Below are 27881 nucleotides of genomic sequence, written 5' to 3' on the forward strand. Positions count from 1 at the left end.
GGGAGGGCTGGGGCGAGTTTATTTAAAATATGTACATGTTCCCCGCAGGCCCCCTGCTGCCTGGCTGATCCTGCATTGCTTTGGTGACGACAACAATATTGAATTCCCCCCTTTAGAAAAAAGAACATCGAGGGAAGAATCTCTAAAAATTCACAATAATTTGCCCCTTTCTTAAATAATGCAATTCAAGGGATATCAATTCGCACAACTGCGTTTCCAATTCTGCATCCTTTTCCCGTTGACTTTTTTTGTTTCCATTTCTAGATTTTATTATTCAACCAATTTAGGTCGTGGATTGTTTTCATAATTTATACTTGTTCTCAATTTTGTCGACGAGCCTTGCCCAAATGTACAGGTGGCCCAGTGTTGCAGTCCAAGTTACTTTGGGGGAAGGGGGGTTAATTGGAAGGGGCAGGAAAAGGTCCCCAAACCCAGTTTCCTTCCAGTAAACAGACTTCATTGCGCCCGAGAAGGACGGAAAGCAGAGGGGTCTCTTCTTCACAGTTTGCAGTCCCGTTTTTCTTAAGATCTGAGGTGTATTTGGTAAAAACACAAATGTAATGAGTTTGTCCTTTTGCTTCCAGAGGCGAGAAAACAGCTGGCGGACGTGAGAGGAGGGTAAACAGAGGCCAGAGGGTTGTCTTTGGAAAGTGTCAAAAGTTGATCAAGTGGAAGGGGGCGCCCCCACCCCCTTCCTCATTAAGCTTATCTTGGCGTTATCCACGGACCTCTTGTTACCTCAAGGAGATACCACGAAATGTTTACAGGAGCCCTTTGTTTCTTTGGGAAGAGACCACTTGACTCTCGCAGGGGCCCCCGTTACACCAGGGTCATACCACTTGATGTCTAGGAGGGGCCTACGTTACATCTGGGAGTTACCACTAGATATCTCACGGGGTCCTCCTTTACATCAGGGACATACCACGAGATGTATTACAGGGGCCTTCTATACACCACGGTCATACCACTTGATGTCTAAGAGGGGCCTGCATTACATCAGGGTAGGGTGACCAGATTTTGAGGAGCAAAAACCGGGACAGGTCAGACATAAAAGAAGGACTAAAGACATGATTCACTTTTATGTCTGGCCTGTCACTTTTTTTTAGTAGCTTTGTGAATGTGTGCGTATACGTGTGTGTGTGTATACACACACAAACACAAATATGCACACACACGTACAAGACTTCATTTATAAAATTAGCTATGGCTTGACCTCCCACCCTGCACCCCCCAACCCGCCCCACCCACCTCTCTCTGCTCTCCACTCGTCTCTGCTGGGAGCAGACAGGGGACTGTGTTGCCTGACAGTGACAGATAAATTACTTTAATTATTTCATACTTTGTAGGCTTCTTTAACTTATGCTTCCCTAGATGATCTGACTGTTGTCCCAAAAACCGGGACATTTATTTAAAATTAGGAGAAGAGTCGGGACACCGGGACAGTCCTCTAAAAACCGGGACTGTCCGGGTAAATCTGGGACGTCTGGTCACCCTACATCAGGGAGATACCACTAGATATCTCACAGGGTCCTCCTTTACATCAGGGACATACCATGTGATGTCTAAGAGGGGTCTGCATTACATTAGGCCTGAGATACCACTAGGTATCTCAAAGGGGCTCCGTTACATCAAGGTCATACCACGTGATAGCTCACCAGGGCCTCCATTGCACCAGGGCCATACCACTTGATGTCTCACAGGGGCCTCCATTGCATCAGGATCAATCCACGTTATATCTCACAGTGGCCTCCATTGCATCAGGGCCATACCACTTGATGTTTCACAGGGGCCTCCATCGCATCAGAGAGGTACCACTGAGTGACTTCTCTCCCACCAATGAGCAGACATTCGTGTTATTTCTGTTTCCTCCCGCGCAGCTACAACAAACCGCCCCAAGGCGTGACGCACAGCGCGTTCACCACCTGTTGCACCAATCCACACATTGGCACACATCACATCCCTCCATCAGTGGTGGTTGTTGCTGCTGGTCCGGTGAAGAGGACGGTCCCAGGGCCTTGGGATGGAGATGAAAAAATTCTTGATAATTAAATAAATACATTTCTGTCTCTTCCATGTCTCCTTGTCATCTCTTTCATAGTCATATATATCCAGGACGCAGAGGTGGAAGAGAAAGGTCCCCTGGCCCTCAACAAATGTAAATCTCACTCCAGGCCCCCTTAATCGTCCACCTCTATCTCCTCGTCTTCTGAGAACTCGTCTGTGGTGTGGTCTCTGGAGGAGGACTGTGGAGAGTGTGGGTAACAGCCCCTCAAACCCTGGGGGGAGGAAGACCCGCAGGGGGATAGTGCCCGGGAGTGCGGAGCCTTGAGCGCCCCAGTCTCTTCCTCCAGCTCAGGCATGGTGGCAAGTTTCTCTAAGGCATGGGGGGGCAGTTTCTTGAGGGACTCCACATCGGCCTTCATCTCCTCAAGGTCCCGCTTCAGCTTGGCCCTACGGTTCTGGAACCAGGTGATGACCTGCGCATTGCTCAGGCCCAACTGCTGCGCGATCTGGTCGCGGTCCGCTGGCGACAGGTACTTCTGGTAAAGGAAGCGCTTCTCCAGCTCGTAGATCTGGTGGTTGGTGAAAGCGGTGCGGGACTTCCGTCGCTTCTTGGAGGTCTGCCGGTGTCCGAAGGAGTTCAGGTGGTCCCGGCCTGCAAGAGAAGACAAAAGCTTAGTCAAACTTCGCAGAGATACTTCATGATGAAGAACAAATGGACAAGGAGGAGGAGACGGGATGGTAGGAACGATGGTGGCTGGGAAGTGAGGATGGAGGGGTTGGAGAGATAGACCAGAGGTGAGATAGTGAGCCAAAGTGGAGGTGCAGAGTGAGAAGGCGATGTGACAACATGAATGTCTAGGAGAACTCAACTGTTCCAAAACTGTTCCTCAGCTGTAGTAAAACTGTTCCACAAACAGCCCTCACAGGTATTTTCACATGAAAATCACAGTATCCTTCATTAAAATTTTAGTAAATATGAGGATTAATGAATATACCCAACCTGAGCATTAATTCAATTCAGTGCTTAATCTGAGCCGGTGTTTTCCGGTGCTCGGCACTGGCATTTAATTGTCAGCACCAGCACTTATGACAGTCTGCCACATGGTGGCGCTGTTTGTTTAATTTAGAAATGAGCAAAGTAACTGTTGTTTATTAATTCAATTCACATTAAAAAAAAAACTACTACCTTCTGCCCAAGCCATTCTTACAGGTTTGTGTGCTGGGAATATTCTGAATTCTCACACTTGTAGGGTGTGATGGTTAATAGGTGAGTTTGCCCTGTCATTGGCGGCACTCCTGACAAAGGCCCTGGCACTTATTTCTGTTTTACAAATTAAGCACTGATTCAGCCTAACCGACTAATAAACCTATCTGAGTGAGAGCTCAGTCAGCATTGACCCACGCTTACCAAAAAGCTTCATTTGTAGGAACGACATGTCCATGTTTTCCAAGCCCAACTGAGGCCCAGTTGAGTCTTGACTTAAAAAGTGACCACCTTTGCATACTTAACTAGTTCCGGCACTTCAAGGGGATTTACAACTGATAGTCAACGATTTGTGGATAAGAGGTTAGTTTTATGTGGAAAGTTTTGGATGGGGACGCACTAGACATGGCGATTATATTCATTTTATGTACACATTTGAAATTGTGTGCTAAGTCCCAGTTATTCTTTTTTTTTTTAAATCTTTTTTATAGGAGTTGTTTACTTACTTTGCACATTGATAAATTTCTTAGTATTTCTGCCCGATTCAGAAGATACCCTTTTTGGCCAATCGATTCATTTTGTAACACAGCATTTTATTTTCAACCCCAAGACTCTTTTTTAAAATAACTCTTTAATAATCATTTAGTTTCCATTAAGTTTGTATAACAGTTGGTTCAGTTTTTGCCCTTTTTTTCTCAGCAGTTTTGGGCTAAATAAGAGGTGATTCTCAATTCGCTGTGAAGGGAATTTGGTGACAAAATATTTGTATGTGTTAAATTGAACGCAACACACCGCGTGCAGTTGTAGAAGCCTATTACCCTTTGTAGAGCTGCATGTAGGATGTATGCCATACTACGCTTAGTTATAAAAAAAGGTGTATACATCAAATCCAGAGCACAAGGGGTTAAATCTATGCAGCGAGATTGCATCTCATTAACTAATATTTGCATGCAAGGCCCCATTGGTCGTCCTCTGTCAGTTGATTCTAAAATGGAATCCCTAGGACCATACCCTTGTTTTCTCAAGTCAGTTTCCCTGTACTGTGGTAATAACAAGGGCTTTGTTATTGAACTGTACTAATAAAGGAGTGATGATGAATTTATTAGTAAACTTGTTACAATTAACTTCCTTTTTGGCCACACTTGTCTTTACAGGCATAGAATGCGTTTACAATTTACTTGTTCCTGCATTCTGTTTGCAAATGCTTTATAGTTGTCTCAGGGTTTGAACTAAGAATCAGTTCACAGCTCTAAATATTATTTTGCACAGCGCTTGTGGACGCTGCTGATGGCTACTCGAGACCCTCACGGGCGATTTGCGCGCTCTATAAATGTTTGATTGATTGATGGGTACAAGACATGCCTCCTTTCAGAGTAGGATGCTCTGGTGAACACATAAAATAATTTATCGCCATTGATTTATTATCTGGAAGGTAAACTGAAAGCTCTACTTTTGAAATATGCCTTCACGGTCTTAGCTGTATTTAAAAGAGGTGATATAGGTATTTAACAGGGAAATGTGTCAAAAATTACTATATCCATGATATTAATAATTATAAAAATGATATGTACTATTTTAGGAATACACTAATAATAAAATAGATTGCTAAAATATTGTTCAGAATAATTGATTTGAGGATAAAATCATGGCAGTGAAATGATAAAATAACTAGAATATGATAGTGATTTCAGAAATAATAAAAGTAATAATGATAATAAAACAAAAATAATAGGAAAGATAATATTGATAAATATTGATATAATAAAAACAACAATAATTGCTGTTGTTATTTCTTTAAGAGTAAGACACCAACAGTATTATTTTTATACAGTAATAATAATTATGATAGTCATTGCATTAAGAGCGTTCTGTAGAATATTACTCTTAAAAACGTGCATGGGGTATAGTGTCACGTGCAGTATAGTGTTAGGATAGTGCGAGGCACCGAGAAGTTCTACTGCTACAAACTGTAAAAAAGGTCAGAGAACTTGGAAGTGTCTTGCACTTTTTTCACTTATAGCAAGCGCTATCATATTTCTAGTAACACATGCTTGCACCATCCATTTTCACTAATCTCACCTCTTTCCCTTTTAAATCTTAAACCACCATTGAAACCTGAGAAAGTGGCCCTCAAAGTACGGCCCGGGGGTCGCATGCGTCCCTCCTGATCTTTACATACGGCCCCTTGGCCAACATCCACACTGGGCTCGACTTCGCACAAACATTTAAAAGATGTTAAATAAACAGGCAAGTGTTTAATAAAAGGTTACTTTAAGTTAAAGAAAGGAGGTGACTAGGGAGTCCTGCACGTCTTACACTCAGAAACACCTTCATTTTAAAAAACATCTGGCAACAGAAGTGTAAAAGTGTGATTCAGTCTGTTAAAAATTCAGAAATTGTATATCATTAACATGCAGAACCGTTTCACCTTAGTGCATAAAAATATATGAGTGAATTAAGAAGTTTTTTTTAAGTGATAGTTTTCGAACACAAATTTAGAAACTTTCATTCTTTCCCACCTACTCTGACAACATTACTAATAGTGAACTGGGAGGCGAGTCAGCTGTTACGTACACCCTCTGGATGGCGGGGTTCCTTCTATATGTGAACAACTATAGTTTATTAGATCAAACAGGAGTAGGTTTTGTACAGCTCACCCCTCAAGTCATGTATACCGAGACCCTCACATGATATTGAAGAAAAAGGAGGGAATGTGAAATAAAACAATTGCCTAGGATCACTCAATTTAATTACGTGAAGAAGCCGGGATCCCAAGTTTCTGGTTTCACGTTGTTTAATTCAGACACTAGGGCCCATATTTATACTTTTTTAGCGCCGCATTTGCGTAATTTTTTGACGCAAAAGCGGCGCAAACTTGCAAAATACAATTGTATTTTGTAAGTTTGCGCCGTTTTTGCGCTAAAAAAGTATAAATATGGGCCTAGATGCATAAGCTTTCATTCCCCTACACCCACCTTACCCCCAATGTAATATTTGTTTTTAAGCAAGTAGTCATTCAATTTTTCTATTTTAGATGATTAATAATGTAATGTTCATATTGAAGGTGAGTAGTCGTGTTTATGTAATTTTCATTTTACAGGTGTATAGTGATGTAATTTTAGAATACAGGTGAGTAGTGTTGTCACAGATAAAATTACGACTTCTATGGATTTTTTTTGTGGTTTCATGTGTTATTGAACTATTGCAATGGGAATGCAAACAACTGTAATTTACTTTTGATACCATTATGACTATTTATAATTACGACAATAAAATCAATAAACAAACAAATAACACTATAAACATATCAGCGTCATTAGAGTGGGCAGGAGACCAGCCCTGACTGTTGCCGCAGGACAGTTACCTGTTAAAAGTTTATAAATCCTGTACGACAACCTCTCCCAGAGTTCGGCTTTTGGTGGGACCCAGTACTACCTGAAGCCCACGCTCTTGCGCGACACTCCGTTGCTTTGCCCTATGTTTGCACGTTCTATGTACCATTAAATATATATATATATATATATATTCACTGAAAAAACCAAAGGTTACATAGGTGTTATACTTAGGTTATGAATTTACTTGTACAAAACTATAGAAGTGCTGCAATTATACTTAGAGTTATTGCAAGTCACTAAAACTCGCGCCCTAAGGTAACTATAACTTGCGCCCAACTTCGCCAAGAATCACAGGGCCATTTTTGGGGAAAATTTTCTGAAGAGTCGTCAAACGGTGCCAAAGATATAGTCAAGTCAAAAAACGCTTTTTCTATGGAAACATAGTCCTAACTATAACTACCTAGTGGCGACCGCCAGTGGCTAATATATTCACATACATACATACATACATACATGCTTCCCTTGCTAAGGACTTGTTAGGATGGAAATGTCCCCTGCATGGCCCTAGGGCAGTTGATAGTTTTTTTTATTTTTCCTCAGTGGACTCGACAATCATACATGTTCACTGAAGTGCACCCTCTTTACACAGATTTAGGCCGCAGAGCCTGGCTCTGAGATCATGGAGGGCACATAAAGTGCACCCCTCATAGAAAGGGTGACTGCTTTCGTCACACTGGGTTTTGTGAACCTGGCAGTACTGGTAACATAGAATTAGACAGGTAGGGACAGGCCTTTTACCTGTTTCACTTAATAGGTATCCTGGCCTTCCCTGTTTAAAAAGGTTTTGCCATCTTTAAATAGGTCTTTGCATCTGTGACTGATATGGTTAAAAGGCTGCGTGTACACCGTGTGTGTTTGCAAGAGTGTTCATGTGTGTGTGTAAAAGGGTCTGTGTGTTCGAGATTATGTTTGTGCCTGGCTGTGAAAGTATATTCGTCTTTCTGTGTGAGAGTCAACATCTGTGTGTTTTTCTAGGTGAGGGTCTCTGCGGGGTTGGACTGGGACACAAAATAGGCTGGCACAAGAATAAAACTTGGAATCAGGTAGCTGAAAAAAGTGACCCACATTTGCGAATCGGGGTGGTTTTAGCTTGTAAAAATATGGCGTGTAGCTGTTTTGCAGGGCATGGGAGAGTGCATGCACATGTGTTTGCTGCAGACAACATTTCTGGTAATACCAGTGAAATCAACAATAAACAACGTCCCACTAGCCAATAAAACAGGCCCACAAACATACAACAAGCATTTGCAATGCAATGGGTCTCGCGAGTTAGAGCTATTGGCGCTGTAAATTCCTAACTGGACTTTTCTCACCACAAAAATTGAAAATGAAAAGTAAAACAGTTGACGTAAGTGAGCTGATTCAAAGCGCCACGGTCGACATGAGCATGAGCGCGTAGGAGAGACACAAAAGGAAAACAAAGTTCTCTGGCAGTCAAACGTGTCGGCAAACGTGCAATTATCCATGTAACAGGGTCGTGGCCAAGGCGGTAACAAAACTGACCCAAGGAGGGACAAATGTAAAGCATTTACCAATCATAACAAAGGATTTTTGAAAGGCAAGCCCACGAACGAGTGATGGTGATGGGCGTGCGATGGGCGTGGTTAAAAGCCACAGATAGATTACAACACATCAGAGCGCTTGCGTGCTCGACCTAAAGACTGGCTCACACACTGACCCACCAGACCAGCCCTTCTGGCACTGCTAGATTGTGCCATAGGCCAGTCCGGCCAGAGTATGTGTGGAGATCGGAATGTAAGCACATGCATGTGCACTGTGTGTTAACACGTCTGCGAGTGGCAGGGGAAGTATGCGTGAGAGAAAGCAAGGGAAGTAAAGGTGGGAAAAAGAAAGTGTGAGAGAGAATAAGATAGAAACTGTGTCAGAGTGAGAGAATATAGAGTGTGTATGTGAGAGAACGAGGGTGAGAGAGAAAACAAAAGGAGCTGGGGCAGAAGAGACAGTGAGTGTGAGAGGGAAAGACTCGTGTGAGAGAGAATGGAGGTGAAGGCAGGACAAGCGAAAGAGACAGCAAACGTGGGAAAACGAGAGTAGGAGCAAAGGGTGGAGAAAAGCGCAAGCATGTGAGAGTGAAAGAACATGTGTGAAGGAGAGACTGGAGTGAGGGACTGTGCGCATGTCAGGCTGTGTGAGGGTGAGTGAAAGAACATGTGTGTGAAGAAGAGACTGGAGTGAGGGACTGTGGTTATGTCAGGCTGTGTGAGAGTGAGTGAAAGAACATGTGTGTGAAGGAGAGACTGGAGTGAGGGACTGTGCACATGTCAGGCTGTGTGAGAGTGAGTGAAAGAACATGTGTGTGAAGGAGAGACTGGAGTGAGGGACTGTGGGCGTGTCAGGCTGTGTGAGAGTGAGTGAAGGAAAAAGTGTGTGAAGGAGAGACTGGAGTGAGGGACTGTGCGCCTGTCAGGTTATGTGAGAGTGAAAGAACATGTGTGAAAGAGAGACTGGAGTGAGGGACTGTGTGCATGTCAGTCTGTGTGAGAGTGAGTGAAAGATCATGTGTGAAGGAGAGAATGGTGTGAGGGACTGTGCGCATGTCAGGCTGTGTGAGAGTGAAAGAACATGTGTGAAGGAGAGACTGGAGTGAGGGACTGTGCGCATGTCAGGCTGTGTGAGGGTGAGTGAAAGAACATGTGTGTGAAGAAGAGACTGGAGTGAGGGACTGTGGTTATGTCAGGCTGTGTGAGAGTGAGTGAAAGAACATGTGTGTGAAGGAGAGACTGGAGTGAGGGACTGTGCGCCTGTCAGGTTATGTGAGAGTGAAAGAACATGTGTGAAAGAGAGACTGGAGTGAGGGACTGTGTGCATGTCAGTCTGTGTGAGAGTGAGTGAAAGATCATGTGTGAAGGAGAGACTGGAGTGAGGGACTGTGGGCGTGTCAGGCTGTGTGAGAGTGAGTGAAAGAACATGTGTGTGAAGGAGAGACTGGAGTGAGGGACTGTGCGCCTGTCAGGTTATGTGAGAGTGAAAGAACATGTGTGAAAGAGAGACTGGAGTGAGGGACTGTGTGCATGTCAGTCTGTGAGTGAGTGAAAGAACATGTGTGAAGGAGAGACTGGAGTGAGGGACTGTGCGCATGTCAGGCTGTGTGAGGGTGAGGGAAAGAACATGTGTGTGAAGAGGAGACTGGAGTGAGGGACTGTGCGCATGTCAGGCTGTGTGAGGGTGAGGGAAAGAACATGTGTGTGAAGAGGAGACTGGAGTGAGGGACTGTGCGCATGTCAGGCTGTGTGAGGGTGAGGGAAAGAACATGTGTGTGAAGAAGAGACTGGAGTGAGGGACTGTGGTTATGTCAGGCTGTGTGAGAGTGAGTGAAAGAACATGCGTGTGAAGAAGAGACTGGAGTGAGCCCAAGAGGCCCTGACAAAACACGCAGTGCTTCCTGGGAGAGTCCCAAAATTATCTTAACATGGTGAAGTCAAAACACACGATGGCGTCACACAATGCAGCCTCGTGCTCTGTGACGTCAGAGACGGCCCGAAGCCTCGTGATACATCAGACTCGGCCCGTTGCCTCATGCTCTGTGACGTCAGAGACGGGCTGCAGGCTCACGTTCTGTGACGTCAGAGACGGCCTGAATCCTCATGTTCCGTGACGTCAGAGGCGGCCTGCAGCCTCGTGCTCTGTGACGTCAGAGACGAGCTCGCAGCCTCACGCTCTGTGACGTCAGAGACGGGCTGCAGCCTCATGTTCTGTGAAGTCACATCCAGGCAGGAGCCTCATGCTCTGTGACGTCAGAGGCGGCCTGCAGCCTCATGCTCTGTGACGTCAGAGACGAGCTCGCAGCCTCACGCTCTGTGACGTCAGAGACGGCCTGCAGCCTCATGTTCCGTGACGTCAGAGGCGGCCTGCAGCCTCGTGCTCTGTGACGTCAGAGACGGGCTGCAGCCTCATGTTCTGTGAAGTCACATCCAGGCAGGAGCCTCATGCTCTGTGACGTCACTCCAAGGCGGCCTTGAATAATTCTTTGTTTTAAATACAGTTTTCTTAAAATGTATTTTTAATGTGGGTGACGCTGAGTCAGACATTCTGCAGAGAAATTTTATTTTTCCTGCAACATCAATAAAAAAAGTTCCTTTTAGATCAGAACAGGACGTGACGTTGTGAAATGGGAGGAGCCACAGAGATTATTTGCAGTGACGTCAGTGAGCTATATTGAGAACACGTCACTGTCCCTGAATATTAGATGGAATCAGATGTAGGAGCCGGACCCGTGACAAGTACGACTAATATTGCTATTGCTAAGTTTCAATATTAATAAGACTAATAAAATAACAATAATAACGAACGACCAAGATGATAATGACGGTATTATTATTATTATTAATAACGCCCTTATTTAAGGTGTTATTATTGTTATTAATAATAAGAATAACGCCATTATTACTTGTGTTGTTGTTATTGTCGCTATTATTATTAATCATATTGTTCCGAGCACTGCTGCCGCCGCGGGTGTCGTCTCTTCCTGTCCCAGTCCTAGACCCTGAGCGCCGCTTACAAAGGCGCCGGATGTCGCAGAGCGCCTTGAGTCGGACACTCCGCCTAGCGCCGTCACTGAAACTTGGCGGATCTGAGACAGATGACGTCTGAGACTAGGGGCGACGTCCAGAGCGCCCATACATACCTGTAGAAACGCACACACATCACACGCACACACCAGAGCGCCCATACATACCTGTAGAAACGCACACACATCACACGCACACACCAGAGCGCCCATACATACCTGTAGAAACGCACACACATCACACGCACACACCAGAGCGCCCATACATACCTGTAGAAACGCACACACATGACATGCACACACCAGAGCGGTCATACATACATGTAGAAACGCGCACATATCACACGCACACACCAGAGCGCCCAAACATACATGTAGAAACGCGCACACACCAGAGCGCCCATACATACCTGTAGAAACGCACACACATCACACGCACACACCAGAGCGCCCACACATACATGTAGAAACGCGCACGCATCACACACTCACACACCAGAGCGGTCATACATACATGTAGAAACGCGCACATATCACACGCACGCACCAGAGCGCCCATACATACGTGTAGAAACGCACACACATGACACGCACACACCAGTGCGTCCATACATAGCTGTAGAAACGCGCACACATCACACGCACACACCAGAGCGCCCATACATACATGTAGAAACGCGCACACATGACACGCACACACCAGAGCGTCCATACATACCTGTAGAAACGCGCGCACATGTTCACATACCTCTTACATATGTGTTCTTTAGTAAAACCAGATGATTTATAGAAAGGCAGGACGACAGGTCCAATAACCTAAACGCGTCACTCATGATCCGTTTTTAGATTTCTTAATGTTATATTGATAAGATCCTCCAGAACCGCGAGCAGGCGCTTTATGTCAAACAGGCGAATATTCATTCAAAACTTAAATATTCGTTAAAACAGTAAAACACGGATGTCTGTAGTGTGGTTGTCTGACGTAATAACAGAAGGGGAGATATTTACACCGTTCAGAATCCACCTTTTAATTAGCGGGTCTGCGACATTCACCACATTTCACTTTCAGTCATTTCCTGACTATTATGTAAAACTACAGGTGACACGTCAGACACTCTTGGCTTCCAACTCGCGTGAAAATTCACTTTCAAGTGAGATACGGTCGCGAACCTGGTGCGAGAACGAAATATCTGATTGGAGGCTAAACAGGTCTCCGACCGAGACAATTTCTACTTGTTCCAGTCTTCAGTGAGCTATATTCACGCGAAAATTTCGCATTCTGGAGGTGGCAAAAAATATTGCGAGTTTCGATTAAATGAACATTCATAAACTATATGAAATTACGCCGGCGTAACAGTCATTTTGTAGCTGCTCCGTAGAAGTGAAACATGATTTTTCTATGGTTAAAAAAAAGTGAATGTTCCTTTTGGCTGCAAGATGTCAGCAAACAATGGTCCCTGATTGCCCAGAGCGATCATCTGTTGTTGGTGTTTGTGGGCGATGAGCTGATTAAAACAAAAGGCACTGAGAACTTTCGCCTACTGCTTCCGGCGCTCATTATCTAAGTGACCGACAGAGGCTAATTAGCCGGAGCGGAAAATATCCGACGGGGGCTGGGGTTCTGGTGAAATCAAACCCGAATTGTGCGCTTTTCTGCTAATTCAGGCGTCAATCCCGCGAAATGAGTCTCGAAATGTGCAGTTTTCATGCTATAAGTGTAGCCAAAAATGCACATAGATTCATCCGTGTGTTTGAAGTATAGACAGATACATGCCTTGCGCGCAAAGGGATATTACATGTCCGGGAGCTTTTTATTACACAAAATGCAGTGGTGTAAACACTGATAATTCACAGGAGTTTGTGAAATCCGGAGAACATGTCACGGGTCCCTGTGACATACGGGTGTTTATAATGACACCCCCTGCGCCTCTATGCACTGCCTCGCCAGGCTCACCTGTGGCCATGGTTCAATCAACCATGCATCCATGAAAGATGGACAGGACGTGACGTATTTCCGGTCAGTGCGGGTACTTGGTGCACCTTGCAGACGCAGCTGCCACAGTCTCTGCCTTCAATCTACACACAATATGTTTTTTACAGCAGGGGGGGGTCTTTATTCTACATTCTTAATTACATAGGTTTTGTAACTGAGGGTCAGAAAGCACTGCCCCACACACGTTTACACACGAACACACATAAGTGAGGCATGAAAATATTTATTAAAACATTCAGCGTTTATTTCGTTTCCCTGTGTGTGTCTATATATATATATATATATATTTATATATATATATCGTTTGGTCAGTGCGATTAATTAATTTTTGATTAAGCGATATTACTACGGTCGGTCTCCCTTGTCTCCAGCACCGCCAGGACTGTGTGCCTGACTTGATATATATATATATATATATATATATAAAATTGTATATTTTATGATGTGCGGGGAAATGCCGAAAAGCCCATGCATGATACGTTCACTTTGCATTTCCAGCGCGATGAACCATTTACTGTTTGAGGTACAGAATGTCTGGGTACGTAGATTTACACATATGAAAACATATGTCAGCTGTGCCTTTTACTTTTTACTTCCGTGACGTCACAGGACGGTTACGGTAAAATGTCAGTTACCATGAAACGCCTTGAAGTGTTACCAGAAAGCTGATTGTTGGCGCTTAAACGACACATGGTGCTCGTTATGTATTGTATCTTACATTTTTGGTTCAGTTGCAAAAAAAAAAAAAAAAAAAATGAGAACATTTTTGCTTAAAAACATCCTCACTTCACCACTCCGGTACAGTCTCCACCTGCAGTGTAGCGCTTTGAAGCATCCACGTGGCACTTTACAAAACCTCCCGACACTCCTCCGTCACTGGCTTGTGATGTCTTTTTGTTAAGTGAGAGAGCACAAGACGGTTTGGTGAAGCCCTGCTGTCTGCGGGGGCGGGGGCATTGGAAGGTGCTTTCTGCAAGGTGCACCTAACAGTGAGCCCTGATTTCCATTAGAATGTTCAAGACGTGATTACCGCCCTCGGAGAACATGCTGTTGAAGGCAGGACATATGGTGGAGTTTAGCAGAGTATTTTTAATTTGTTATATTCTTTTCACGCTTCCCTGTGACAAGTTTAGGAATAAATTACCTGGTGAAAAAAGCACGCGTGTCTGTTGGTGTGACGTGAATCACTAGTGCACTTACGCGGAGTGATGGGCCCCCCTGCACAATGAGAAGTGGGGGCTATTAGCCCCCCATGTCTCACAAGCACCCACAGGACTCAAGCTAAATGGGGCCCTTCTGAAGGTTTGAGGGGCCCCTGAAGGGTTGATGGCCCCCTGCACCGCAGGGGTCTCTACGCCCCTACTAGTGCACTATGGTGTGAGCCTCGAGTGTGCAATTCAAAAATTCGTTATTAATGAAGGGACTGGACCCAGGGTTTTTTCCGTGAAAATAATCTATGTGTTAATTCTGATTTTTTGATTTTGCGCATTTCTTGTTTTTCTTCCATTTATGCTTTTTTCGCAGAATTTTCGCCTCCAGAGACCATTTCAAGGAGAAAATACGTTTATGGAACTGTGAACACTGTGCCCCCCTCACTCCCCGCCGGGGTTACACGGTTCACTACACGCGTGACTTTGTGCAGGGTGTCGGGCTGTGCTTGGAGATTCTTACGCAATTTGTCAAGGTTACTTTGCGAAGTGGTATGCACAATTTTTGTGACAATTACGCCCATTTTCACCTGGTTGAAGGTGCGAAGGGTGCCCGTCACATTGCATCACTAGGTAGGTGAACGCCCGGTCACAAGGCGACGCTAGTGTTCACGACAGTCACTCGCCTCGAAGCGCTAAACGGCACTTTCTGATGTGTTTGTTTGGCCTGAAATGGCTCTGTACACTCAATAACACACTGTGCCACAGGCGGGTCGGTGAGACAGTGGCCTGGAGGGGTGTGTGGAGAGTGCGTGGGGTGTGTGAGGGGTGCGCGGGGGGCGTAAGTGGAGGGAGGACCGCTGGAGCAGAGAGAAGCTTTAAGCAGCCGTCAGTGGGTCGAAGGGGCCGTTCCGGGCAATTAGCCCGAATTAATGCCCCGAGAAAGAGGCAACGACACCTCTAACGCTCTCTTGATATATGTGTGTGTGTAAAAACTAAATAAATACCGCTTGTTTGGAGCGAGTGGACTAATGAAGACGTGGCGCATTTATTACTAAAGTGCAAAGTTCATTTATATTCCCACAGCAGAGAGGGGCTGGCAGGAGTAAAGCACAGTTTACTGCCTCGCAGACGGCGTAATAAAACTACTGTACACACTGTAACAACTCATGCTAGTTGTTTAGTTCGGTTAAGCTCACTTTGTCTCCAGGTGCAGAGGAGCACACGTGGAGCCCGTCCGAGGATGCGCAGGGAGTCAGAGTCACCAGAGACAACTTCAGGTGCAGAGGAGCACACGCGGAGCCCGTCCGAGGATGCGCCGGGACTGGGGGTCACCAGAGACGCCTCCAGGTGCAGAGGAGCACACGCGGAGCCCGTCCGAGGATGCGCCGGGACTGGGACTCACCAGCGACGCCTCCAGGTGCAGAGGAGCACACGCGGAGCCCGTCCGAGGATGCTCCGGGACTGGGAGTCACCAGAGACGTCTCCAGGTGCAGAAGAGCACACGCGGAGCCCTTCCAAGGATGCGCCGGGACTGGGGGTCACCAGAGACGCCTCCAGGCGCAGAAGAGCACACGCGGAGCCCTTCCAAGGATGCGCCGGGACTGGGACTCACCAGAGACGCCCTCAGGAGCCGGAGCTCCTGCGATCTGTGCTGCAGTTTATGTTGTGACAACGACAAAAGCACTAATGATAAAATGGATATCGCGATACATGCACCGCCTTATTCGTTCTAATAGCGCAGTTTGCGTTCGATTAGCCCCACATCATTACTATCACTACTGCTGTTATTATTAATAATAATATTATTAATAGCATTATAATTGTTGGTGCTGTTATTATCGTTATTATAACTATTGTTATTGTAGGTATTATTTTCATTCCTGTTACTATTATATATTATTGTTTTCAATTATTATTAATAATAATATTAACAGTGCTATTGTTGTTGTTGGTATTATTATTATTGTTATTAATGGTATTATCCTGGTTGTTGCTGCTGCAATCTTTATTAAAGAAGCCAAGAGTAAGGTTTTCATTTTATTTGGTCTATTAGAGAGCAAGGATACGTTTCATATTATATTTTCTCTCTTAAGGGAAACAAGAATACGTTTTATCTTTTATTTTCTCTGTTAAGTGAACCAAGAATACGTTTTATATTTTATTTTCTCTGTTAAGGGAGCCGAGAATAAGTTTTATATTTTATTTTCTCTGTTAAGGGAGCCGAGAATATGTTTTATATTTTTATTTTTTTCTGTTAAGGGAGCGAAGTATATGTTTTATACTTTATTTTCTTTGTTAAGGGAGCCGAGAATACGTTTCATATTTTATTTTTTTCTGTTAAGAGAGCCGAGAATACGTATTATATATATTTTTTCTGTTAAGGGAGCCGAGAATACGTTTTATATTTTATTTTCTCTATTAAGGAAGACAAGAGTACGTTTTGCGTGTTATTTTCACCGTTTTTCCCTCCCCGGCGCCGGACATAAACTGCACAAACTGAAGGTGTCTCTGGGACGCTCCGGTGCGCACCGGCAGAAACAAACTCCCCCCGTGCACGTGAAGCGCCGACGGCTTGTGACACTTTAGAGCGCGTCGTGGTATCTAACCAGTGACCCCAAGACTTCTCGTGACGTCATCTGACGTGCTGCCCCTGATCCAGTGGAGCACATTGTGTGTGCCGGAAGAGGGATTGTAACATGTAGTTGTCATCGGGTTGTGCTGTGGACACAAGGTGTGAGTGTGTCAATGGGGGTCCCCCCGATGCCTTGGAGAGTGTCAGAGGCTGGGGACCCCAAAGTGTGCTTAGCAGGTTTATGTGCAGGGCGGGGGAGCCGCCCCCTTTAAAAAATACATCGGAAAGTGTCGTGGCCCATAATATACAAAACTGAAGTTCACTCGGGCCAGAGGGGTGTGAAGTGTGGAGTTTGTAAATGTTTGGCCGAGCACATCCCGCCCCTCTTAGAAATGTGTGTGCGAGTGTGTGTATGTGAGTGACTGTGTGTGTGAGTGATTGTGTGTGTGTGAGTTACTGTGTGTATGTGCGTGTGAGTGAGTGTGCGAGAGTGTGAGTGTGCGTGTCCGTGTGTGTGTGAATGTGAGTGTGTGTGTGTGAGTGGTTCTGTGTGAGTGAGTGGTTCTGTGTGAGTGTGTGAGTGAGTGTATGTGAGTGAGAGTGAGTGTGTGAGTGAGAGTATGTGAGTGTGTGTTTGGGGAGGAGGTGTAATCAGTACATGTGTATCAGCCCCACCCGCTGTGTGGTTTTTTTAGGCCTTCATACATGATCATTACAGCCCAGAACCTGGGATCATGTGTGGAGGAAATGCGATGATATCGCTGAGTGCGTGACATACAATAACGCATCTGCAACATACAATGAAATCGCAGTGTGTATAACATACGAATACATCGCATTGTGTATAACATGCAATGACATCGCTATGTGTATAACATGTTATGACATCCATTAATCCCTAAGTGTGTCCAACATGCACTTACATTTGAATGTGCACAACATGCAATAGCGTCGCGGTTTGTATGACATGCAAGTACAGGTGTGGAACATATAGTAACATCACGGTGTGTGTTTGTACAGAACGCAGTAATATCGGCGTGTGTTGTGCAGCTCAGAATAACGTGATGGTTTGTGCAACATGTCACAACATAGCTCTGTGTGCCTAAAACACGTGTACAACATGCAATAATCCAGAGGTGTGTACAGCATGGAGTGCATGCAATAACATTCCGATCTACACAACATTTAAAAAACATCTTATTCAGTGCAACATGCAATTATATGCGCCACGTGAGCACACACAAAAACAAAACAGCGTTTCTATAATATGCAATAACATTTGTACAACATTCAATAACCCCGCGGTGTTCACAACATGCAAAGTTTCGCAGTGACTACAACAAACAACACCGTGGCGGTGTGTAACATGCGATAAAGCCCTGAGTGTACATGCAGTAATACCGCTGAGTGTGTTACACGCAATAAAAGGCACACACCGTGTAACAGGTAATACCATCGAGACATCGTGTGCAACATGCAATAACAGCGCGGTGTGTGTGCCATAAAATAAATCCCTGTGTCTACATATAATAAGATCTCGGCGTGCGTAACGTGTAATAAACCCCTGTGTATAAATGTAATAAAATCTCGGTGTGCCTAACGTGTAATAAACCCCTGTGTCTCCATGCACTAACACCGCGATGTGTGTAACATGTAATAACTCCCTGTGTCGCCATGTAATAACATCTCAGTGTGCGTAACGTGTAATACACCCCTGCGTGTACATGTACCTCCAGGTGTGCGTAACAGGTAATAAACCCCTGTGTCTCCATGCAATAAAATCTCGGTGTGCGTAACGTGTAATACAGCCCTGTGTATACATGTAATAACATCTCAGTGTGCGTAACGTGTAATACACCCCTGTGTGTACATGTAATAACCTTCCGGTGTGCGTAACAGGTAATAAACTCCTGTGTCTACATGCAATAAAATCTCGGTGTGCGTAACGTGTAATACACCCCTCTGTATACATGTAATAATAACCTGTCAGTGTGTGCAACATGTAATAAACCCCTGTGTCGCCATGCAATAACACCGCAGCGTGTGCAGCATGTAAAACACCCCGTGTACATATAATAACATCTCGGTGTTCTTAACATGTAATAAACCCCTGTGTCTACATGTAATCCCATCTCGGTGTGCGTAACATGTAATATACCCCTGTGTCTACATGTAATCCCATCTCGGTGTGCGTAACATGTAATATACCCCTGCGTACATGTTATAAACCCCTGTGTCTCCATGCAATAATATCTCAGTGTATGTAACATATAATGAGCTCTTGGTGTGAGTAACTAGTAGTAAACCCAAGGTTGTACATGTAATAACCTCGGGGTGTGTGTAACATGCGATAAAACGCGGTATTATCATGTAATAACACGGCGGCATCGGGTTCAATATGCAATAACACAGGGATGTGTGTCACATGTAATAAAACGTGATATTTCCATGTAATAACACCGCGGCATAGGGTACAATATGCAATAACACAGCGATCTGTGTAACGCGTAAAAAACGCGGTATTTCCATTTAATAACATCTCAGCATTGTGTACACTATTTAATAACAGCGCGGTGTATGTCACATGTGATAAAACGCACTATTTCCATGTAATAACACGGCGGCATCGGATACAAGATGTAATAACACCGCAGTGTGTGTCACATGTAACAAAACGCGGTATTTCCATGAAATAACACCTCAGCTTTGTGTACAATATGCAATAACACCTCGGTGTGTGTCACATGTAAAAACACCGCAGTGTGTGTCACATGTAATAAAACGCGGTATTTCCATGTAATAACACCGCGGCATCGGGTACAATATGCAATTACGTAGCGTATGTCACATGTAATAACACCGCGGTGTGTGTCACATGTAATAAAACGCACTATTTCCATGTAATAACACGGCGGCATCGGATACAAGATGCAATAACACTGCAGTGTGTGTCACATGTAACAAAACGCGGTATTTCTATGTAATAACACTTCAGCTTTGTGTACAATATGCAATAACACCTCGGTGTGTGTCACACGTAATACAACGCGGTATTTCCATGTAATAACACCGCAGGGTTGCTTACAAAATGAGATAAGACATCTGTAGAGTTGGCGGGAGGGGAGCTCGAGTGAGCTCTGTCCGAGGTGGGTGTTGGGGGCGGGGGGTGTATCTGGAGGGTCTCAGGAGTGCAGTTAATATCCGTGTAATAGCCCTGGGAGTGCTGTAGCCGGTAATCCGCGGATAACATCTCTTCCTACCACAGAGAAGGCCTTATCGGGCGGGCTTTAATCCTCTGTAATACCCCGGGATACGGCCAATTACCGATTGTGCTGTGTAATCTCTCTATTACCCCGGGATGCGGGCAATTACCGATTGTGCTGTGTAATCTCTGTAATACCCCGGGATGCGGGCAATTACCGATAGCGGAGTGTATTACCGATAGTGGGGTGTAATATATGTAATACTCCAAGATACGGGCAATTACTGATAGTGGGGGTGTAATATCTGTAATACCCCGGGATATGGGCAATTACGGATAGAGACGTGTAATGGCAGCTGCAGAGTGAACCCAGAGTTTATTACACCGGGCCGCGTGAGGGCCTAACCCCTGCTCCATTCGGGGATTTGTGGGTCGATGCTGGCGCCTGTAAATACCACCCTCCGTTACCGTGAGGGGGAGCACTCATGTAAATACCGCCCTCCATTACAGCGGGGTTCACACTTGTAAACACCACCCTTGCAATACCGTGTGCTTTGGAGCAGGACCCACTTGTAAACACCACCCCCCATTACCGTTCCGTCTGGGGGAGGGCTCCCTTCACCCTGGGGTCAGAGAGCCGCGACTCGGAGGGTTTACAAGTCTCTGTAGGTTACACATATTAAAGGGACTTGGGATTCTTTAAATAGACCGGAGGTCGCAGGACCCGGGGCAAATTAATGGAAACCTTACCTGAGACCCGTGTAACAATGAGTACCTCCAGATTCGGGGTGTTACACTGAAATCCCTGCCAGTTTCTGGGTGTCAGAGTTAAGCCCCTCCAGTTTCTGGGTCTTAGAGTTAAGTCTTTCCAGTTTCTGAGTCTCAAAGTTAAGTCCCTGACAGTTTCTGGGTGTCAGAGTTAAGTCCCTGAATAGTTTCTGGGTGTCAGAGTTAAGTTCCTGACCACATTCTGGGTGTCAGAGTTAAGTCCCTGACAGTTTCTGGGTGTCAAAGTTAAGTTTCTCCCAGTTTCTGGGTGTCAGAGTTAAGTCCCTCCCAGTTTCTGGGTGTCAGTCCTTGCCAGTTTCTGGGTGTCAGAGTTAAGTTCTTACCAGTTTCTGGGTCTCAAATTTAAAGTTCCTCCCAGTTTCTGGGTGTCAGAGTTAAGTTCCTGACCAGTTTCTGGGTGTCAGGGTTAAGTTCCTGATCAGTTTCTGGGTGTCAGAGTTAAGTCCCTACCACTGTCTGGGTGTCAGAGGTAAGTTCCTGACAGTTTCTGGGTGACAGAGTTAAATTCCTGCCAGTTTCTGGGTGTCAGAGTTAAGTTCCTGCCAGTTTCTGGGTGACAGAGTTAAGTTCCTGCCAGTTTCTGTGTGTCAGAGGTAAGTCCCTGCCACTTTGTGGGTGTCAGAGGTAAGCACCTGCCAGGTTCTGGGTGACAGAGTTAAGTTCCTGCCAGTTTCTGGGTGTCAAGAGTTAAGTCCCTGCCAGTTTCTGGGTCTCAAACTTAAAGTTCCTCACAGTTTCTAGGTGTCAGAGTTAAGTTCCTGAACACATTCTGGGTGTCAGAGTTAAGTCCCTCGAAGTTTCTGGGTGTCAGAGTTATGTCCCTGCCAGTTTCTGGGTGTCAGAGTTAAGTTCCTGACAGTTTCTGGGTGTCAGAGTTAAGTTCCTGCCAGGTTCTGGGTGTCAGAGTTAAGTTCCTGCCAGTTTCTGGGTGACAGAGTTAAGTTCCTGCCAGTTTCTAGGTGTTAGAGTTAAGTTCCTCCCAGTTTCTAGGTGCCAGAGTTAAGTTCCTCCCAGTTTCTGGGTGTCAGAGTTAAGTCCCTGCCAGTTTCTGGGTGTCAGAGTTAAGTTCCTGACAGTTTCTGGTTGACAGAGTTAAGTCCCTGCCAGTTTCTGGGTGTCAGAGTTAAGTTCCTGACAGTTTCTGGGTGTCAGATTTAAGTTCCTGTCAGTTTCTGGGTGTCAGAGTTAAGTCCCTCCCACTTTCTGTTTGACAAAGTCAAGTGCCTAACAGTTTCTGGGTGCCAGTCCCTGCCACTTTGTGGGTGTCAGAGTTGAGTCCCTGCCAGTTTCTGGGTGACAGAGTTAAGTTCCTGCCAGTTTCTGGGTGTCAGCGTTAAGTCCCTCCCAGTTTCTGGTTGACAAAGTCAAGTGCCTAACAGTTTCTGGGTGCCAGTCCCTGCCACTTTGTCGGTGTCAGAGTTAAGTCCCTGCCAGTTTCTTGTTGTCAGAGTTAAGTCCCTGCCATTTTGTAGGTGTCAGAGTTAAGTTCCTGCCAGTTTCTGGGTGTCAGTGTTAAGTCCCTGCCACTTTGTGGGTGTCAGGGGTAAGTACCTGCTTGTTTCTGGGTGTCCGAATTAAGTTCCTGCCAGTTTGATTCCAGGGTCAGGGTTTAGTAAGTGTCATGTTCGAGGTGTATGACGTGGTGTCAGCGATAAGTCCCTGCCAGGTTCTAGGTGTCATAATTAAGTCTGTGCCATGGTCTTCAGGAGGGCTGAGTTATTTCTACGCCACTGTCTTGTTCCAGATGTAAATCTCTGCCATGTTTTTAGTGTCAGAGTTAATTCCCTGTCAGGTTCTAGGTCTCAAAGTAAGTCTGTGCCAGGTGCTGTATGTTTCAGTGACGTTTGGGCCAGGTTCTCATGTCAGACTTAAGCCCCTGCCAGATTCGAGGTGTACATTTGTGCCAGTTATTAGTGTGTAACTTAGGTCTGTGGCATGTTCTGGGCGCCAGGCTTGCATGCCTGCTGGGTTCTTGATGTCAGATGTAATTCCCTGCAAGGTCCTAGGTGTCAAAATAAGCTTGTTGCAGGTTCAGGGTTTCTGAATTAAGTTTGTACTGGGTCCTAAATATCTTAGTGTCGTAGTATCTCTGTACTATGGTTCTGTGTCAGACTCAAGTCCCTGTCAAGTTCTTGGTGTCAGAGTTTTGATTGTGCCAGGTTGTGAATGTCCAAGGTGGGTATGCACCATGTTCTGTGAGTCAGACTCAAGTCCCTGCCTGGTTCTAGGTGTTAGAGTAAGTCTGCGCCAGATTCTGTGTGTCTGTGTTAGGTTTGTGTCGGGTTCTGCATGTTAGTATCTTGTTCTCTTGTCAGACTCAAGTCCCTGCCAGGTTCCAGGTGCGAGAGTAAGTCTGTGCCAGGTTCTGTGTGTCTGTGTTAGGTTTGTGTCGGGTTCTGTGTCTGCATTAGGTTTGTGTCAGGTTCTGCATGTCTGTACCTTATTTTCTTGTTACATTAAAATCTATGCCTGGTTCTAGGTGTCAGAGTAAGTATGTGCCAGGTTCTGTGTGTCTGTGTTAGGTTTGTGTCGGGTTCTGTGTCTGCATTAGGTTTGTGCCAGATGCTGCATGTCTGTACCTAATGTCCCTGCCATGTTCTAGATGTCAGAGTTAAGTCCCTGCAAGGTTCTAGGTGTCACAGTAAGTCTGTGCCAGGTCCTGTGTGTCTGTGTTAGTGTGTGCCAGGTTCTGTGTGTCTGAGTTAGGTTTGTGCCAGGTGCTGTGAGTCTGTGCCATGTTCTCTTGTCACACTCAAGCCTCTGCCAGGTTTTAGGTGTCACAGTAAGCTTGTGCCAAGTTCTAGGTGTCACAGTAAGTCTGTGCCAGGTTCTTTGTGTCTGTATTAGGTTTGTGCTGAGTTCTGTGTACCAGGTTCTGTGTGTCTGTGTTAGGGTTGTGCCGGGTTCTGTGTATCTACATTAGGTTTGTGCCAGGTTATGCATGTCTGTACCATGTTATCTTGTCAAACTGAAGTCCCTGCCTGGTTCTAGGTGTCACAGTAAGCTAGTGCCAAGTTCTAGGTGTCACAGTAAGTCTGTACCAGGTTCTGTGTGTCTGTGTTAGGTTTGTGCCGGGTTATGTGTATTTACATTAGGTTTGTGCCAGGTTATGCATGTCTGTACCATGTTATCTTGTCAAACTGAAGTCACTGCCAGGTTCTAGGTGTCACAGTAAGCTTGTATCAGGTTCTAGGTGTCACAGTAAGTCTGTGCTTGGTTCTGTGTGTCTGTATTAGGGTTGTGCCGGGTTCTGTGTATCTACATTAGGTTTGTTCCAGGTTCCTCATGCCTGTACTATGTTATCTTGTCAAACTGAAGTCCCTGCCAGGTTCTAGGTGTCACAGTAAGTCTGTACCAGGTTCTGTGTGTCTGTGTTAGGTTTGTGCCGGGTTCTATGTATCTACATTAGGTGTGTGCCAGGTTCTGAATGCCTGTACCATGCTATCTTGTCAAACTGAAGTCCCTGCCATCTTCTAGGTGTCACAGTAAGTTTGTGCCAGATTCTAGGTGTTAGAGTGCCAGGTTCTGTGTATCTGCGTTAGGTGTGTGCCAAGTTCTGGGTGCCTGTAACATGTTCTCTTGTCACACTGAAGTCCCTGCCAGGTTCTAGGTGTCACAGTAAGCTTGTGCCAAGTTCTAGGTGTCACAGTAAGTCTGTACCAGGTTCTGTGTGCCTGTGTTAGATTTGTGCCGGGTTATGTGTATCTACATTAGGTTTGTGCCAGGTTATGCATATCTGTACCATGTTATCTTGACAAACTTAAGTCACTGCCAGGTTCTAGGTGTCACAGTAAGCTTGTATAAGGTTCTAGGTGTCACAGTAAGTCTGTACCAGGTTCTGTGTGTCTGTGTTAGGTTTGTGCCAGGTTCTATGTATCTACATTAGGTGTGTGCCAGGTTCTGAATGCCTGTACCATGCTATCTTATCAAACTGAAGTCCCTGCCATCTTCTAGGTGTCACAGTAAGTCTGTACCAGGTTCTAGGTGTTAGAGTTAGTCTGTGCCAGGTTCTGTGTGTCTGTGTTAGGTGTGTGCCAAGTTCTGGGTGCCTGTAACATGTTCTCTTGTCACACTGAAGTCTCTGCCAGTTTCTAAGTGTCACAGTATTTCTGTGCAAGGGTCTAGTGTTTAGAGTGAGTCTGTGCCAGGTTCTCTTTGTCTGCACTAGGTTTGTGCCAGGTTCTGTATGTATGTACCATGTTCACTTGTCGCACTAATGTTCCTGCATATTCTAGGTGTCAAAGTTAAGTCCCTTCCAGGTTTTAGGTGTTAGAGTAAGTCTGTGCCAGGTTCCGCATGTCTGTACCATGTTCTTTTGTGATACTAAACCTGCCAGGTTCTAGGTGTCACAGTAGGGCTGTGCCAGGTTCTGCGTGCCTGCGTTGGGTTTGTGCTAGATTTTGCATGTCTGTACTATGTTCTATTGTCACACTGAAGCCCCTGCCAGGTTCTAGGTGTCACAGTAAGTCCCTGCCAGTTCCTAGGTCTCACAGTGAGCCCCTGCCCGGTTCCAGGTGTCACAGTAAGTCCCTGCCAGGTCCTAGGTGTCACAGTAAGTCCCTGCCAGGTCCTAGGTGTCACAGTAAGTCCCTGTCAGGTTACAGGTGTCACAGTAAGTCCCTGCCAAGTTCTAGGTGTCACAGTAAGCCCCGGCCCGGTTCCAGGTGTCACATAAAGCCCCTGCCCGGTTCCAGGTGTCACAGTAAGTCCAAGTAAGTCCCTGCCAGGTCCTAGGTGTCACAGTAAGTCGATGCCAGGTTCTAGGTGTCAGGTTCTAGACTCACCTTCTGCAGCCTGCAGCACACTCACTTCCAGCCCCTTGAAGGTCTTGCTGGCCAGCTCTTCCAGGGCGCAGAGAGGGGAGGAGGGGGCGGTCACTCCGTTCCTGGGTACCCCGGGGCTGGGGCCCTTTTCCTGGCCCCTGAGGGCCCCGTGGCCCCCCGGAAGCTTCTTCACCGAGGGTCGGCTAAGGATGTCCTCGATGCTGAAGGGGGTGAGAGGCTTGTTGGAGTTTGCCGGAGGCGGGAGCTGGTCCAGGGGGCTCCGTCTCCTCTCCTCGCCCCTGGGGGGCAGGAGGGTCCCGGGCTTCATCTCTTTGGTGGAGGTCATGGCCAGGGGCCCCCCACCCTTCTGCCCCCCTCAAAGGCCAGGGCAGAGGGGTCCTGTTTGGGGGGGGCGCAGCGCCCTGAGTCCCAGCCGACTCTGTCCAGCGCCGAGGGGCCCCCTCAACAAGCCCCCCGAAACCTCATTCTGCCCCAGGCGTCCTCTGGTTCCCCCCTAACACAAAAAGGCAGATTCCGGCAGCCGAGGAGGGTTTGGGGGTCATTTCACGGTCCGAGGCGAGGCCCCCCCATGAAGATGCGCTGCTGGGCCAGGGGTTAGCTTCTAGGACCCAGGGCGCCCCTCAGAATGGGCGGGCGGGTCACCCACGGAATGGACAGGCAGAGTGTCCGGAGAGAGGGCAGTCAGTCCACTCACAAGCAGGACAGGCAGTATCCAAGAGAGGGCAGGATGTCCACTTACAGAGGAGCCAAGCAGAGTGTCCGGGGAGAGGACAGGCAGAGTGTCCGGGGAGAGGACAGGCAGAGTGTCCGGAGAGAGGACAGGCAGAGTATCCCTAGAAAGGACAGGCTGTCCACTCACAGAGGCGGCGGGAAGAGTGTCCTTAGAAAGGACAGGCACTGTCCGGAGACAGGGCAGGCTGTCCACTCACAGACAGGAGAGGCTACAGAGTCCACCCACGGACAGGCCAGACAATATTCGTAGAAAGGACAGAGTGTCCACCCACAGAGGTGCCGGGCAGTATCCGAGAGAGGGCAGTTGTCCACTCACAGATGAGCCAGGCAGAGTGTCCGGATAGAGGCAGGCTGTCCACCCACGGACAGGACAGGCAGTATCCGTAGAGAGTGCAGGCTGTCCACCCACAGAGATGTCAGGCAGTATCCGAGAGACGGTGTCCACAGGAGCCAAGCAGAGTGTCCGGAGAGAGGACAGGCTGTCCAGAGAAGCCAGGCAGAGTGTCCGGAGAGAGGCAGGCTGTCCACCCACGGACAGGACAGGCAGTATCCGTAGAAAGTGCAGGCTGTCCACCCACAGAGGGGCCAAGCAGTGTCCTGAGAGGGCAGGCTGTCCACCCACAGAGGGGCCAAGCAGTATCCGAGAGAGGGCAGGCTGTCCACCCACAGAGGGGCCAAGCAGTATCCGAGAGAGGGCAGGCTGTCCACCCACAGAGCACGGGTCTCCCAGCTCACCACCCCAGGCAGCAGGGCCTGTGCACACAGCCCGGAGTGCCCTGCACAGAGGATGAATGCAGAATAAACAGGCAGGAATGGGCAGGCCCTCTGCTGGGTCTTGGGGGGCGTCAGTCACACCCCCTCCCCGGTGCAGCCTGCTAACGAGGGCCTGTGCTGATTGGGCGCTGATGAGTTAATGGAGCCGGTACCTGCCCCGCTTGTGTCCCGGCTTAAAGGGGCAGTGCCAGCCTGTGGGCACTTGGGGCGGAGCCTCACAGGGGTTACAAAGTTTGGAGTAAGCGTGAGTGCCCCCGCCCTCTCACAACCCCCAAGCCCTCTCACAACCCTCTACCCACCTAACAGCCCCCAGGCCCTCTCACAGCCCCCCCCCTGCCCTCTCATAGCCCCCCAAACCATCTTACAGCCCTCTCACAGCCTCAAAACCCCCTCACAGCCCCCCCAGACTTCTCACAGCCCCCCTCCCTCAGCTCCCCAGTCTTCTCACAGCCCCCCAGCCCTCTCACATCCCCAAAACCCTCTCACAGCCCCCCCCCAGCCTTCTCACAGCCATCTCACAGCCCCCCTCCCTCAGCTCCCCAGTCTTCTCACAGCTCCCAGCCATCGGACAGCCCCCAGACACATGTCCTGGGCCCCTCTTTGACACGGCTCTGCCTGAGACAGCCTCCAGGCGCTATGTTGCTGCACGCTGTGTCCGGATACCGCACGGTGTTCCCAGTATTACCGCCCCTCACCCATTACTTTCCACTCTCATGAAGTTTTCCGTCTTGTGGCCGAGGGACCCGGAGGCGC

The 27881-nt window shown here is 46.9% G+C and overlaps 1 protein-coding gene across 1 annotated transcript; it reads right to left on the reverse strand.

The window, feature by feature from the left end:
* LBX2 (ladybird homeobox 2) lies at positions 1–27263 on the reverse strand. The gene is made up of 2 exons (XM_069205782.1): positions 25623–27263; positions 1–2656 (listed from the first exon to the last, which is right to left on the reverse strand). Exons 1-2 carry the CDS (start codon positions 25945–25947, stop codon positions 2178–2180), a joined length of 804 nt encoding a protein of 267 aa, XP_069061883.1. The 5' UTR covers positions 25948–27263; the 3' UTR covers positions 1–2177.
* Positions 27264–27881: the final 618 nt, after the last annotated feature.

The sequence above is a fragment of the Pleurodeles waltl genome, chromosome 1_1 (genome assembly GCF_031143425.1).
Source record: "Pleurodeles waltl isolate 20211129_DDA chromosome 1_1, aPleWal1.hap1.20221129, whole genome shotgun sequence".
Taxonomy (NCBI): Eukaryota; Metazoa; Chordata; class Amphibia; order Caudata; family Salamandridae; genus Pleurodeles; species Pleurodeles waltl.